General features: G+C 40.3%; 1 protein-coding gene across 2 annotated transcripts in view; it reads right to left on the reverse strand.

Moving 5' to 3' along the window:
* Positions 1 to 3136: 3136 nt before the first annotated feature.
* LOC114798230 (fibulin-2-like) overlaps positions 3137 to 17064 on the reverse strand; it is a 28948-nt gene continuing 15020 nt past the window's right edge. Inside the window, exons 6-17 of one of the 2 annotated variants that reach the window (XM_028993750.1) lie at positions 16699 to 16914; positions 15684 to 15764; positions 15293 to 15394; positions 12068 to 12199; positions 11186 to 11323; positions 10633 to 10776; positions 10409 to 10537; positions 8546 to 8671; positions 8191 to 8307; positions 7896 to 8024; positions 7701 to 7824; positions 3137 to 3877 (exon numbers count right to left, since the gene is read on the reverse strand). In XM_028993750.1, coding sequence (XP_028849583.1) covers positions 3520 to 3877; positions 7701 to 7824; positions 7896 to 8024; positions 8191 to 8307; positions 8546 to 8671; positions 10409 to 10537; positions 10633 to 10776; positions 11186 to 11323; positions 12068 to 12199; positions 15293 to 15394; positions 15684 to 15764; positions 16699 to 16914 — 1796 coding nt within the window. In that variant the 3' untranslated portion in view covers positions 3137 to 3519. The remainder of the gene's footprint in view (positions 3878 to 7700; positions 7825 to 7895; positions 8025 to 8190; positions 8308 to 8545; positions 8672 to 10408; positions 10538 to 10632; positions 10777 to 11185; positions 11324 to 12067; positions 12200 to 15292; positions 15395 to 15683; positions 15765 to 16698; positions 16915 to 17064) is intronic. The other variant, XM_028993751.1, reaches the window with a different exon arrangement.

Below are 17064 nucleotides of genomic sequence, written 5' to 3' on the forward strand. Positions count from 1 at the left end.
TAGAAAATAGAAAATGTATTCAAAATGCTCTTTTCCTTTTGTTTGCTTTTTATTTATGTATTTATTTTGATTTGGGGTCTACATTGGGGATTGTTTGAGCTTTTTTCTTTTGTAACCTCTTTCTCAGGCTTTTTTTTTTTGTTTGTTTTTTTAAAAAAGGAGGTTTCTCGTCTTCATTACCATCATGCACTACTTCAGGAAGTTGTTCACTGAGCTACCGTAAATTCCGTAAGTGCTCATGAGGTTCTTTGTTTCATTTGTTGTCTTTTTACCCTTTTTACATTCACAAGCTCAGACTTCAAATTTAGAATAGTTACATTGTCTTTGCTCAGCCTGAAATCCATTTGTGCAAGTTTTTCTTTCAGCTCTGCAATTTCAGTGTTTCTTTTTGCCAGAATCAAATCATATTTGCTGACCATCTGGTCAAATTCTTTCTTGTTTTTTTTACTTTCATTTTGTGCTTGGCTTATGACCTTCTGAAGTGACCTTTCTTTGGTTGTCTGACCCTCAATGTAAAGCTTCAAGTTCTGAACCTGTTGCCTCATATTGATCTCATTGGTTTTTATAGTCTTCATTTCTCCCTCTAGCCTTTCAGTTATCTTTTTCTGCTTGAAAAAATCAATGTCCTTCCCATGGATCGCCAACTGCAGCTGGTCCTTCTGTTTTGACAATATCTGTATCATCATCCTCAATTCATTCAAGTCTCTCAGTGGGTCCTTCAGGTACCTGGGGCTTTTCCAGGTCGGCTGGACTGGACTGTTGGTTACTTTGCGTATGTTCTGTGGCATTTTTATTCACTATGTGTATGCAGCCATATATAAGAATGGATTCTTATATACTGTCTGGTTGATTTATTGACGTCCTAAAGAATAAATAAAGCATAAAGAAGAATAAAGAAAAGTAGACCACCCCCATTAAAACAAATTAAAATTCTTGTTTCTAAATAAAGCTTGTTAAGTTATTCTATTTCTTTAGTAATTATTTCATTTATTAAGTCACATCCATCTGTCATCCAGGGACTAGAGAAATAAGCAATAGAATTTTGGTCAACAGGGACCTGTAAAACAGACATCCGCTCTGACATTCGCCAGGGGTGTCCATTATCTCCAGTTTAGTTGTCTGTATTAATTTGGGCCTGTCAGTGTGACAGACCATTTATTCTTGTGTTGCAACAGGTATTGCTACAGAATCATTGCCAACACTGTCCTTCAACACAATCTTAAACCAGCCATTTCATGCAATAAGAACAGAAAGCTCATTGGAAACATCCTGTAAGGGAATTAATGATGCCTTTAAATTTTTTATGAGAATTTGTACAGATTAATGGGCGTACCAAACAAATCTTTATTACAGAACTTCTTCATGAATCTAAGGCCATACAAACTTTGAAAACTGGAAAATTGCCCCTCTAGTAAAGAACTAGTGCGGTATCGTTTGATGCAGAGAAGGCATTTGACGAGGTCGAGTGGAGTTTTTTTACACTCAAGATCCCATATTACAAACTTATGCCTCATTTTGATTCAAAACAGGGAAAAAATGTTGTTTTGGAAAAAATGGTTAGAGAAAAAAATGTAAAAAAAACGTCATACTCGCTAAACCCCTCACCGCCGTATCAGGTTCCATTATTGGGCTGATAGGCGAGATTTACAATGCTACGATTGAAAGCTAGCATTAACGCTAACTGCATCACAGCATCATATTTTAAACCGAGCTGGTTAACAGGCGGCGGCGAATATATCAGTCCATCAGGAAGTGTAAATAATGTCAAGTCATGCAAAGAAACGTAGTAATATGTTGAATATAACAAGATATCAGCGATTAGCATATACTACAATGGCTACCATCATCAGCGGAAGATTTCTAGCAGCGCACAAACCAGATGTTGCTCCGCACTGCCCCGAGCGACCAAATTGTGGAAGTTCAATTCCCATTCACTTTACTGTTAACAAATGAAGCAATAATAAAGAGAATCATGCACAGAATGGTGTAAAAAATGACCACGTCACTATGATGAAGTGGTGTAAATTACATGAACATACGAGGAAAATTAACAACGTGGAGCAATTCAAAAATAGTCCCATGTTATGTCAATGGGAAAATAGAATATAAAAAAAAAATTATGGGATAAAGGAACGTCATATTGCTTATAAAAGGACATGCACACATCTACGTTAAATCAAAATTTGAAGTTTAGTCCTTGAAACCTTCATGAATGAAGCTTAAAAACTGTGGGAGTAGATGCAGCCAATTTTATCAGCCAACTTTATAAATAGCTAATTTAAAATAACCTTTTGGAATTATTTTAAAAAGTGAAAAAAGCCAAATTCATAACATTTATATAGCAGAATGCAATATATTTCACAATAATGAGCTGTATATCAAAATGTGTTCAATTATTTGACAATTTTATGTTGCTATTATATATCATTCTCTTATTTATTCATATTTTTTTTATTTCATTGTCATATTTATTTTTTTTAATTTTGAACACTTTAGAGTTCCATATTAAAGATCTATTCCAAGGAACTGGAATTCGTTAAAAAATTGCTTCTGTTTTGTGGTGACATCCCTAGAATTAAGATTGGTCTGAGCTGCTGATGGAATAACCACATGGTAAAATACGGTCATGATGTTCAAAAGGGGGGAGAAAGTAATCTAATGCTCTAGACCTGAAAATAAAAATGTTTTATTTGCTGTTTAATTATTTTTAGCATGGTATATACATTTATATTCATTTTTATCGCATTATCTTCACTTTTTGCTTTGTCTTGCTCTGTAAAAGCACATTGAATGACCCTTTTGTATGATAATGTGCTATGTAAACTTGCCTTGCTCTATCTCCAAACCCAATGGCTCATGCAAACGCACCACAGTGATTCAGCGCCCCACAAGTATTGCCATTTATCCTAACTGCATTTAGTCAGGCTTGAGAAATCCTGCGGATGAAAACCAAGCGTAAACCTGCAGTTTTCCTTATTTAATTAAACGGACAATTCATCATCAGGCACCAGTTGTCTCCAGGCGTCGGTTACACAAAGTCTGCGCCAGAGCCTGACAACTGGTTGCCGTCCATCTTCAGTCTCCCATTCGGGAGGGCCACCAGATTATGCGATTAATAATAATAATAATAATAAGATCTGTGAGGGTTTGTTTTTAATATGTGACCAAATAGAAACTGTAATACAAAAGCATTTATATATATTTTCATTTATGTACGACCAATAAAGTCAATAAAGCAGATAAAAATTTTACATCCACATAAAATAATATTTCATTCATATTAATAATTCATGTAAATGTTAAGAGATATTTTTAAAACAATTCTTGCCTTTTTTTGAAAATATTCAAAAAGATAAGTGTAACAGGTATAAAAGATATATGCTATGTCAAGCTTAACTTAATATGAGTTTTATAAATATAAATATAACCATCTACTGACGAACACCATGAACACATATGCTGAAGATAGGAAGATAGCAAATTCTATTATTTCTGTAGCTTCCTAGTCGTGCGTAAGATCTAGAAAGACTGTGCTGTGATGAAAACATAGATTCTGGCCAGGAATGTGTTGAACATCCCCTGACGCCACAGCTTCATCTCCACATCAATGAGGAAGTCTTTGGGCTCCTGGACCTGGCGAAGCAGGTAGAGGGCTCCAGTGTAGGTGTTAAGTTTACGCGTCATGAAGAAGTTCTCTTCGTTGCCCTTGGTGATGCTGACTATGACATTGTCTCCAGTATAGGCAGGCGAAGGCCCAATGCGGAAAACCTGGGCAGGGATGATGGTGTTGGTCTGGAGCTTGAGCTGGTAATAGGTAATCCTCAGTGGTGTGGTCTGACAATCTACAAAGTTAGGGCAGCTGATGCGGTCACAGCGTCTGAGAACAGCAAGAACGACACATGTATTGCCACATAAATGATTTTAGATGAACATTTTAACAGATGGTTCAAATCTTGACTTGAAAAATCTTAACAAAAAGTAAAAACAAATGTATTTGCTTAATAATGGGGGAAAATGTCAGGGACGTGTGGCAAAAAATTGAACACTGGCTAAACTGAATAATTTTGTCATTGATGTAATGTAAATAAACCAGGTTACAGCAGGTTTGATTGGTTTAGTTACATTACGTCAGTGCTAAAATATTAGGTGTGGCGAATTTACCCAGTGTTTCAGTGCAAAAACCAACAGTTTTTAATAAAAATGCAAAGACATGAGACATGCACATATCAAAGGAATTGGAGGTAAAAGGAATCAAAGGAATTGGAGGTAAAAATCAAGGTAAATCAGGGAAACACTAGACATAGCAAATACAAAAATCCAGACTCTGGGCTGGATTGCCAGGAAATGTCCAGGGTTGTGACAGAAAAGTTTTCACATTTTACACTGTTGGATCATAACCAGGTTGTAAGTAGGGCTTCAAAATGCAAAAAGAAGAAATATGAGCAAGAGACAAAAACATTTGGCCATTTATTGATACTCAAAAACAACATTTAAAAAAAATGAAGTTTAAAACCATAGGCTTTAAAAAGCAGTATCTGCGAAAAACCGCTTGATGACCTTTTGCAAAGGCAAAAAGGTTTTTCTGTCTTTGAAAGTGGCAGGATTGTAACTCAGATCACTAAGATCACACACGGTAAGACAGTCATTTTAAATGTCTTTGAATAACCTGAGGACATGAGAACATCAATTCCAAATTGTGGATGCCCTTCATGAAGGGACATTCATCACAAGGAGCATTGTCCGTGCCAGCCTCCTAGAAACACTTGCATAAAGCATGCCTAACCAAATCAGTGAAGTGATAGGAACTTTGAGGCTACTCACATATTTTGACACTTTTAGTTCTGTGGCCTTAAACTTTTGGTCAGCTGATGAACAGCCTGTTTGATGCAGGCTCCAATAAAAAAAATCTCCCAGTCTTAAAGGTCCCCATTCATGGAAAAGTCACTTTGTGAGATTATTTAACATTAATAAGAGTTCCCCTAGCCTGTCTATTGTCCTGCAGTGGCTAGAAATTCCGATAGGTGTAAAGAGTGCTTTGGTCATTCTGCTTTGCCGTTCAGAGACCGGCAGCTCAGACGGTCGGATATGGAATGTCCGAATAATCTCACTTTGTGAGATTATTTAACATTAATAAGAGTTCCCCTAGCCTGTCTATTGTCCTGCAGTGGCTAGAAATTCCGATAGGTGTAAAGAGTGCTTTGGTCATTCTGCTTTGCCGTTCAGAGACCGGCAGCTCAGACGGTCGGATATGGAATGGATGATCAGGGAAAACAGGAGGCACCTGAGCTCAATTTTGAGTTTCATGGCAAAAACTATGAATACTTATATACATGCGATTTCTCTTTTGTTGTTTTAATAAATATATTTTTAATAAGTATTTTTTTTCACAAAATGTGGAAATCTCTGCATCTTTAACTCCAGCACTGTCATCTGTCTTTCCATCAGTGCCACCATCTCCAGTCCATTTAACATCGCTGGTCTCACTATTGACATCTAAACCTTCCCTTTCACTCTTGCTGGTACCCGCCTGTCTTTCACACTTCCCATTACTCTGGACTGCTCCTTCACCAGCTGAACTCCCTGTAACCTGACCATCCCACTGTCCTCCGTCTCATTCACATACCCACTTCACTCCTATTCTCTGGATCTCCATCACTCCAGGGTCTCTCGCTGCAGAGCACGGTGTCATCAGCAAACATCATGGTCCATGAGGACCCCTGTCTAATCTCTTCAGTCAACCTGTCTATCATCATAGCAAACAAGTAAGGGCTAAGACCAACCTCCACCTTCAATCTGTCATATGTCTTTTCTACAGCAGACCTCACTGCTGTCACGCTGCCTTACATCTCTTGCACTATTTTTACATACTTCTCTGTCACTCTTCACTTCCTCCTACAAAAACACAACCCCTCTCCAGTCATAAGTCCACAAAGGCCTTCTCTGTACTTCTCCATCAACACCCTGGGAGCATGGGCAAAACTATTGCTGATCTAACCTGATCTTCTACAGACAATTGGTTTGGTCTCAGCCTGTCAAATTGGTTTTGGTCTGTGTCATTTCCAACATTCATGAGTGATTTTACAGACTACATTAAAGCACGGGGTGCTAAACTTGAATATGTAGCGCTGGAGGAAAAAAGTGGAGAAAATTAAACTTGTTTCACAAACTAGATTTACAAAGTAAATCAGTTTATTTGTCCTTTAACATTGTAAGATGGGACATCACAGGAGCATACTTTTGTTTTGCATAGCGGCTGTCGCAGGATCATGCCTTTGTTTTGCATAGCGACCGTCTACAAGAAGATATGTGACATTCCTGTGCCAATTGTTGTGCAACACCTCTGTTTTACATGCCTTTTGTCTGACGGCAATGTGTGAAGTGTCGGCCATCAGGACCGCCCACTCTCTTTGTCTTCCCCAAATGGGAGGCACCGGGGCGTGACATCAGAAACAACAGGTTCTGATTGGTCAGTGACAACTTCCTGTAGGCCAGTGACAATTTCCTGTAGGCCAAGGGTATAAAGAAGCCGGAAGGCTTCTGAGTCTTTTTCTCTTCTCCCATTTTTTCTCATGTCTTTTTCTCTCCCTCTCCTTCTCCCTCTCTCTCTCTCTCCCTCTTTACTCTTTCTTCTTATTTCTGTTTTCTCTGTAACATTGGTACCTTTTTGCATTCAATATTCACATGTAACTACAATAATTATTTACCGGTGTTAATAAATTAGAAACTGTTCATTTTTAACCTCTATTGTGCCATGCCTCTTTCTGCCAGGTAACATCAAATTGGAGTGGTTTTAATACAGTGTTTTTACAACATAAAAACAAGATTTTCATTTTTTGCTGTTTGTGTGTTTAAGTAGGGGCAGTGGTGGCCTAGCAGTTAAAGAAGCGGTCCCATAAACAGAAAGTTGCCGGTTTGAATCCTGATCGGCTAAGGTGCCACTGAGTAAAGCACCGTCCCCACACACTGCTCCCGGGCGCCTGTCATGGCTGCCCACTGCTCACCAAGGGTGATGTTAAAAGCAATTACAATCAATTCACTTTCAATGTATATAGGAGTGGGTATGTGGTTCTGAGTATGTACTCTTCCCCGTTGAAGGAAGTGCTACAACATTCCCTTACTGCCTCATTAGTATGTCTGTGAGTGTGTATTGGAAAGGACACAGGCTAGATTAGCATTAGTCCCACCCACTTACTTTGATGGGTCAGACTGACAGATAGAAGTCATGATGCAATGAATGTGCCTAAATTAAATAAATTATAAAATGTCAATATGACATTTAATTCATATCTTTTTTTTCCAGTTCATGTCTTAATTCATGATGTATTAATTCCCTCCATAAATGTCATAATTGTGGCACGCATGGTGCCAAAATGCAGCCAAATTAATTGCTTAGAGTGTCTGGTTAGATATTTCGCTACTAATATCTCCCTGTTTCTTTTTTAGCAATATTTTTGGTGCAGGTTATGGTCATTTGAAAATTACTCTAAATGGCAGCCACACTCATTTACCCTGTCCCATTAAAATATAGAATGTTTCTCAGAACTGTATTAAGACACTATGAATTGTACAAATAAACATTGTAGTTGTCAAGCCTTTTATCCAAAATTCAATCTTGACAATAGTACCTTCAACACGGCACCGTTAATCATTTTCGAACATAACATAACATAAAATATTGTTTAAAAGTAGATGGAACTTACATATCGGAAATTCTGCGATAGTTCTCTGGACAACTGAACAACAAACAGCGGAAACCCCCATGGATGTTGAAACAAGTCTCCTCTCTGGAGCAGTTATGGGAACCTAGAGCACACTCATCTATGTCTGTAAAGAAGGATGTAGATGAGAAAAATTGAGATGAGACCACATAAATACAGAGAGGGCAGCAGGGTCACCTTGGCAGGAACGTCCGTTGGGGGACACAGAAAAACCATGTTCAGGGCAGCCACACTGGTAGCTGCCTGGGCTGTTCACACACTTGTAAGTACAGAGGTGTCCAATGCCCTGGGAGCACTCATCAATGTCTGCAAGGTGAGGATCAGTCAGATGGGATATAGATTAGTTTAGTCAGTTGCTAGGCAGCACTGTTTTAATGGCAAAAAATAAAAAGGAGAAGTCAAAAGAGGAACTGAAGTCAGTGATGCTTCTGAAAAGTCATTAACCGTTTCCCTCCAACCAACTTTTCATTACCATTGCACATGTGCTTGTCCTCCATCAGTTGGTATCCCTGCATGCAGTAACACTGGTAGGAGCCATACATGTTAACACATTTGTGGCTGCAGGGGTTGCTGTTGCACTCATTCACATCTGATGAAGACAAAAAGGCTTGACATGACCATGGGCTAAGCACATCAGAACATTAGAAACAAATGCTGACAGAACTTCTTTTGATTATGTAAAAAGCTCTATACACTAATTTTATACCCATAGAGGATACAACCGGACACCTCCATGGCTCAACAGGTCAGAGCTGTGTTGGTGGCAGGGGGATTTAAATTTATCAATCAACAAATCGAAATGCCAAAAAATACTAACATGTACATACCTTCACAGTTCATGCCATCCCTGGAAAGGCTGAAGCCAGTGTTACAGGTACACTGATAGGACCCTGGGGTGTTCTCACATGTTTGGGCACATAGACGGCCCAGGTAACGCCAGCATTCATTTACATCTGTGACCAGATATCAGACGTGAGGGTGCGGGCTGAAAAGTGGCACATATTATGAACATACTAATGGCCAGTGGCGGTTTTTGATGCAGGCAACATGGGCGGTTGACCAGAGCGGCATCGTGGTGGGCATCACAGGCATCGCAAATGCTCACCCATGCTGACCTGACATCATGATTGCATGGCCACCAATCGGTTTTCTAATTACTCACAAAGTAATACACGACCCTGAAGTTAGCTGTATATTCGAATTATCAGTTCCACCCTAAATACCGCTCAGCAGGCTGCGATAGCCATATTACGCCTGTAGGGGGTGTAGTTCAGACAGGTTTACAGCCAGGAAATCTGTTTCAGAAATAATCTGTATTATTTAAATCTGTATATTGTGATGATCTCTGTGCCAATTTAACATGACATTTCTGGCCCAACACCGTTTTCACGGAAAATTTCACATGGGAACTGTGCATTGGATTGCTGAATTGCATTCTTTTACAAAGAAAAACTATAGTTTATAAGCTCTGGGCTACTGAAAACGAAACTCGGGTGCGGGTAAAATAGGATGTGTAAAAATAGTATGAACTAATACCTGTACAGTGAAAATTTTTTGCATTTGCAACTTTGTGCATTTATGTGCATTTATGATAAATATGATCATTTCTAGTAACTAGTATTGCAGCCTGTGGTATTTAAGATGGAACAGACTATTTGAATAAGGAGCTGTGAGTAATGACCTAACTTCAGCTTCTTTGTTTACTCTAAATTCTATCACACCCATATATGCGGGACATGAGCGAGGTCTTCGGTGTGCCAGCTTGCTGCTGCTGCCTGGCTGAAGTCTCACACCTGTCAAAAGAGGAGCTGGCGGGCACATTTCATTCCTAATATTGTCAATCCAAGCTCATTATGTCTCAATTAATTTTTCCAGATTTGTGTGAAATTGCAAAAAAAAAAAAAAATGAATCTGTACACCAATGTGTCTATTAATTTACATTGTGGTGATCCTCGGGTTGGATGATGGGTGTTGCTACAGGAGTGCAAAATTAACACAGATGGAAGAGGGACAACAAAATGTGTTTACTTGTATGGTTTCGACAACAGGTTTTACAAATAAATATGTTACTATATAATTCTTAATATGTTTTATATTTTGGGGGTGTTCACCCAGGGCACCAAACGGGCCAGGACCGCCCCTGCTCAAGGCTTATTATATAAGTTTACAGCAGTGCGAATCAATGCCAAGTTCTCAGTCACCCTTTGGAACCAAACAAAGACAATGATGAACTTTGCACTGATGCCACCAGTCAGCACCCATACACTCACAGGGAATAATCCAAGGTGTGAAAATGGGAAATTCACATTATAATGTACTTCAGCGGTTTTAAGTTCTAATTGTGGTGGATGTCCAGTGTGGTATGTTTCTATGTGATACACAGACACACTCTCATGCATTAGTTTTCTACTCATAAGCATTCAGACACAATGCAGAATTTTGTACTTTTCTTCAATTATGTCACTTGTAACAGGATCAACCCAATGGAACAATACTGGGTTGTGTGGGACTCAACGGGATAAAGTTTTATTTGAAGATGCAAAAGCACAGCTCATGTATGAGTTAGTTACTGACTATTAACATCTTGTCAGCCACGACCACACTATGCATTCCAATTAAGGTCCTTCTGTATAAGGTCTCCACAGATCTCCCTTTGGATCCGGATCTGGGTTTTCTTAATTGATACCTACCAACACATGTTCTCCTGAACATGTCATAATGGTATCCTGTCTGGCATTCACAGCGATAGCTTCCAGGCAGATTGTGGCAAGTCTGGCCCTGTCCACACTGATGGACTGATGTTTGGCACTCATCAACATCTGGGAGCAATAAATGAGGTAGCGTTCTTAAAATTACAAGACTGCAGCCAACTAAAAAGCAGATACAAATCAAAAATAATCATTTATATCCTCACCAATACACCTGGACCCATCTGTGCTGGTATGGTAGCCCCGGCTGCACACTAAGACCTTGCGCTGGCATGTGTAGGACCCCACTGTGTTGATGCAATTGAACCCCAAACTGCAAGGCTGGGCAACAATATTGCACTCATCTATGTCTACAAAGCAAAAAGAGACAGAGTGAGACAGGAGGATAGCTTAGACATGTTGGTGTCTCAGAGGAGGGGAGTCTTTGCCACAATACATCATCCTTTGGGCATTTTACTTGTGTATTGAACTCATTCCACAAGTGCTAGGTTGTACATCATTGAAAAATACTTAATACAAAATTAATTTTGATAACATTGCCGTCTTTGTGTGTGGTGTTTTTATATGCAGATGAGTGAAATAAAATGTACGTTTAGAGGAATGTGAATTCACATTGTGAATTTGTGCATTACCTAAAAATTGAAGATGAGGTCCACCAGAATTTGCACACATACCCATAGTGGTGAATAAAACCAAAATGTCACCATTGAAATGTAACCATACAACCACGTAGCTGGGTTCACATTGGGGCAGGCTCACCGACGCACTGTCCTTGTGAGTCCAGGGTGAACCCATTGGTGCAGGGCATCAAGGCCTGGCAGCTGAAAGAACCCGGTGTGTTGAGACACTTGAAAGTCGCTCCACACTTGTGTGTCCCTTGTGCACATTCATCAATATCTGAAACCATAGTGATGTAAACAGTATTCCATCAGGCCGTTCTGTGTGTAGCCCCAGTGCTTCCATTACAATACGAACCCGAATTAACCAGCTGACCTGACCAATGTTAAAATAATGTCAAACAAAATACTTCTGAATAAACATTCACAAAATGTAATTTAAATTATTATGCTCATTCTTATGTTAATATGAACAATTTAATTTATTTGTGGGCAATGTTTGAGTTAAACTCAAAAAGTATATGTGTGTGTGTGTGTATATATATGTATATATGTATATGTATATGTGTGTGTGTGTGTGTGTGTGTATATATATATATATATATATATATAGTGCTTATTACTTATTTATTTATACTCATAAATGTATGTCTGTCTCTCCCTCTGTGCAGATGTAGCATAAGAAATATCCTTCAGGATTAATAAAGTTTTCTGATTCTGATTTGATAATCACCCTTAGAAAGTCACCTAAGTTGAGACACATTAAACTGGTTTACTGCAGCCACTTAAATCCTTAAAGCCACTCTTTAGGATAAAATATATATATCTATAGGATATAAAATGTGGGGAATTTTCCTTCATTGCATTCAATTTTAAGCTGCATGCAGCACATGTTAGTTTCCATCACAGACTTTTCAACGTGTGAATGTATCAGTATCAGTCATAAATATGTCGACAATCAACAACACAAAATGAGAGAAAGATGAATGACCATTCACACTGATAAGTGTAGTAATAGCAGCACCTTCACACTCAGTGCCAATGGCTTGGAAGCCCGAAGGACAAACCACCATCTCACACTGGAAATGGCCAATGTTGTTGACACACGTTTCATCCGCCTGGCAGTTGTGAGTGGAAGTCAAACACTCATCGATATCTGTGGCAGGAACAGAAAGCAGTGCAGAGACAACAGTAATGGAATCCGGGTGATCCGAGACCGGCTCTCTGGATTGGGGAGACGGCTACAGGTTAAACTTATAACTGATGAAATAACTGATGTGTGATAAAGAAAAAAAAAATTCTGAAATGCTGAATTTGGAATCCAAACAGGATTTATTTGTTGGAGCAATTTGAGCAGAAAACACATAGACCCTCTACACCTAAAGAAACAAGACACTTGAATTCTGGGTAGTACAGTCGAGGCCAAACGTTTTGAGAATGACACAAATAGTCATTTTCACAATGTTTGCTGCTTCCGGCAATCTGGAGTATATGGCAATTTACTCCAGGGTGTGATCAGATGAATTGCAAATGAAAATGAAATTATTTGGAATTGGAATGATCCAAGATGGCTGCCGTCACTGCTGCCTGATTACTCGCTGAAAATAATGTCGGAGCGTCCATGTTAGTCGCCACCACCAACCTGTCGGAGTTGTGCCAATCTCAGCAGAAAGATTGCTGAACTTCACATAAAAGTATCAGCGCTGAATGATATCCGAGAAGTACCCAGACACACGAAGCACCAGCAGAACTCAAGCACCTGACGCTGGTTCTTCACCGCAGAACTACACCAAACCCAGGTCTGCAAATTACGATAATTCTGAAACCTCTACGCCTTTTCCGAACTGTCAAAATTCTAGTCCTGGCTCTGAAGAACCCTGGATCCAAACTGGAGCCAAACCAAAACTTTTGGGTCACTGACTGGAGCCCTGGATTGTGACAGAACCCGCAAAAAGAGGAGGAGATTAGCTTTCCACACACCTATTACACGAAACAACAAGCGAGCGAAAAACTTGACATACAGGATCATATCGATTTTCCTCCCACGGACCAATCACTGCGAGAAACTGAATCTAATACATCCCAATCTCAGCTGGTTGCTCCACCACGTACTGTTGACTTTTCCTCTGGACTATTCTTCCTACTGTAGGACCTTTGTTTCATAGTTTTGATGCCTTCAGTGAGAATCTAGCAATGTAAATGGTCATGAAAATAAAGAAAACGCATTGAATGAGAAGGTGTGTCCAAACTTTTGGCCTGTTCTGTATATATATAATTAATAGCAGCTTTGACACCATGACAGCCTCTTTAGCATGCGGTAGAATGACCGCTTATTAAAAAAACCTGGTCTGGACCCTTCAGTATACTAACATTTTAGACCTATTTCCAGACTGCACCTAAATCAAACCATTTATCGGATCATCAAGAACTTCAAGGAGAAAAGTTCAAGTGTTGTGAAAAAGGCTTCAGGGCGCCCAAGAAAGTCTCGTAAAGATGATTCAGCTGCGGGATTGGGGTGCCACAATTTTTACAACTCACATTCACTGTTTTATTTTATCTATTCTAGAACTATTTATTTGCTTATTTGTACAGTGAACTTTTATATTATACAGTCGACACAGTGTCTGTGCTATTATTTTTTGCTGAACTTAATCCAATTGAGAACTTGTGGTCAATCCTCAAGAGGAGGGTGGACAAACAAAAACCCCTCACAAATTCTGACAAACTGCAAGCACCAATTATGAAGGAATGGGTCGCCATCAGTGTCACGTCCATGCCGGCTCCACCCCCACCCCTACGCTCCCCCTCATGAGTATTAGGGTTTGTGTCTGTGTAAGCGTGACATGTCGTTTGTAGCTGTGGTTCATGTAGTACTTTCAAAAAGATCTAAAAACAATGAAGCAGCAAAGTCTGAGCTTCCAGCAAGTGAAAGTGATGTGATTGTCATTGTGAAACACTGCAGCACAGCACACGGTGACACAACGAAATGTGTCCTCTGCATTTAACCATCACCCTTGGTGAGCAGTGGGCAGCCATGAGCAGCCGGGGAGCAGACTGTACTTTGCTCAGTGGCACATCAGAGGCACCTTGGTTCGGGATTTGAACCGGTATGTAAAATTGACAAGACTTGGCATTTTCACCATAGATACATCTTCCCCAGGTCTTTCGGGTTTTGGGGCTGCCTGCTAACATATTCTCTATTGGGTTCAGGTTTGACGACTAGCTAGGCCACTCCTGTCACAATCCGGTCCGAAATGGTTGTCATGTGAAATGTTCCCAAATAATTTTTACCTGTGTTAATTGTATAAAGCTGCCCTGTTCGTTTCTGTACGCCGTCAGGTCTTTAACGTTATGTTCTGTGTTCACCAATGTCAACGTCTCGGATGTCTCCCCTGTCCTGTGATTCACCTGTAAACCCCTGTTTCGTGATGTGAGGTGATAGCGCCCTTCATTTCTCGTCACTCTTCGTCCTGCTCTCCGTTCACCTGCCTCGTCATGCCCGCATGGTCGTGACAACTCCTGGACTATAAAGCCACTCCTTAGCTGCCCTTGCTGTGTGTTTTGGGTAAGATCCAGCCACAACCCATCTTCAATGCTCTTGTTGTGGAAAGGAGGTTGTTGGCCAAAATCTCATGAAAGATGGACCCATACATGATGTTTTCACCACCATGCTTCACTATTGGGACAGTGTTCTTGGGGTTGTACTCATCCTTCTTCTTTGCCCAAACGAGTGAAGTTCAGAACAAAACGTTCACATCAACTTCTACCATACCTCCTCTGAACTTTGGAGATGGCAAAATTGTACGTGTTTAATTGAACAGGGGGACCTTCCACATGCTGCAGAATTCTAGTCCATGATGATGTAGTGTTCTTCTGGCCATGTCTTCCCATGTAGTTCTGGGCTGATTCCTCACCTTTTTAATGATCTTTGACACTCCACAAGGCAAGATCTTGCATGAAGCCCCAATCCGATACAGACTGTCAGTCATCTTGACTTTCTTCCATTTTTTAATAATTGTCCCAACAGTGATTTTCGTTTTTTTTCATTAGATTCTGTCTCCTACAGATGTGGTCTATCTATAATGAAACTTACAGAACTCGCCACAAAACTTGAATAATCTTCAGTGTATAAAATACTTATTTTCCCTACTGTAAAAGTGTGTTAAACAGCTACAGGGTGGTACAAACATGTAAATATATTGGACGGGTGTGAGATTTAAGTACACATTCACGCGCTGTTCTTGCATACCTTCACATGAGTGGTGGTCCTCCAGAAGAGCGAATCCTGGAAGGCAGGAGCACTTTGCTTGGCCAGCCACCACAGAGCAGTGGTGCATACACAACCAATTTCCTGAGCAGAGCCACAGGGACAAAAGCTGTCATGTCCACATATCTGACGGCGGAAAACTTCACTTTGAGTGATCACGTTGGTAAACAAAACTGCTCTCTGCACTCGCCCTTGACCTTTCCAAAAGCTATTTCCAAACCTTTTGCAATGTTCTGGGATTCACCCTAAAATTAGTAATGCAGTTTTCCTTGGTGAAATAAATACTGAGCTAATTTGCACCTTTTCTGCTCTCCAAATGATATATAGAAATTCACTACATGCATGGGAGTGGAAATCACAGATGAACCCTTACCTTCACATGGGTTGGTGGGTTCCAGTGTGCTGTTAGGCATCGGCCTGTCTTCATTCAGTTTGTTCACCTCGCTGCTAGACCCTGTGGGATAAAGCAGGCTGCTCAAGCACACACCGGCTCCATGATTTAATTAGTAGATACGGTGTGGATGAAAGCTGCCTCATGTGCTCTGTTTGGGGGAACCGCTTGTAGATACTCTTCCCCATTATGGCTTTTAATACAGGGAACATTCTTTAAACAGCTCAGTCACTGTCCATTTAATAGCAACTGACTTTCCTTTTTCCTAATTTTTCTCTGCCCAATGCAGGTCTCTGCTGGGTGTGTGGGTCCTCCAGGGGCGTCCATGTCTCCTTTGCTGGGGGAGGTGCCATAGGGACTCAGGGCTTTGGAGAGCATCAAATGTAAAATTGTTTGCCTTAATATTTAACTTCACGTATGTTATTTCATAACCATGTGCCTTAATTGTAAAAAATACAATACTCATAAATGAATAGTGTCCAAATTTTTGACTGGTAGTGAATTGTACATTGTAACAGGTAGATGTTATCAACCTTCCCTTCAACTTTTGGTGAGTTTGATGTCATGGCATGAGCAGATTTAAAAGTTCACAGAGATCAAATCTACACAAACAGTAAAGTAAGTAAAGTAAAGTGAAGTGATTGTCACATGTGATACACAGCAGCACAGCACACAGCAGCACAGTGAAATTTGTCCTCTGCATTTAACCCATCACCCTGAGTGAGCAGTGGGCAGCCATGACCAGCACCCGGGGAGCAGTGTGTGGGGACGGTGCTTTGCTCAGTGGCTGCTCAGTGGCACCTCAGTGGCACCTTGGCGGATCGGGATTCGAACCGGCAACGTTCTGATTACGGGGCCGCTTCCTTAACCACTAGGCCACCACTGCCCCAAACAGACATGAACAGTTGTTGTGCTTGACTGAGATGGTATTGTCTACAAAACTGATTAAGATAAAAAAAATGCCCAGTTCTTATGAAGAATAAAGCTTGTCTATTACCTGGCATGCAGACACTCCCATCCTGCTGGAGCACATAGCCGGGCCGACATGTACACTGGTAGGAGCCCGGTGTGTTGATGCACATGTGGTGACACAGTCCCTCATACATCTGGCATTCATTGATATCTTGTGCCTCCTCTGTTGCCACCACATCATTGTCAGATTCTTCACCTTCACCCAAAGTTAAGGCATCCGTGGGATACGGGCAATCTGACACTGGGTATAAGGCAAGAAGTTCTGCATATCCGGAATCACATATTTTCAGTCTTTCAGAACACACGTACAGAGACTCATTTACTTTTGAGACATTTGCTGAAATCCATTTAGTTCATTACACACAAAATGTCCTAAAAGAGAATCAGAGCC

This window comes from Denticeps clupeoides, chromosome 10 (assembly GCF_900700375.1).
Source record: "Denticeps clupeoides chromosome 10, fDenClu1.1, whole genome shotgun sequence".
Classification (NCBI taxonomy): Eukaryota; Metazoa; Chordata; class Actinopteri; order Clupeiformes; family Denticipitidae; genus Denticeps; species Denticeps clupeoides.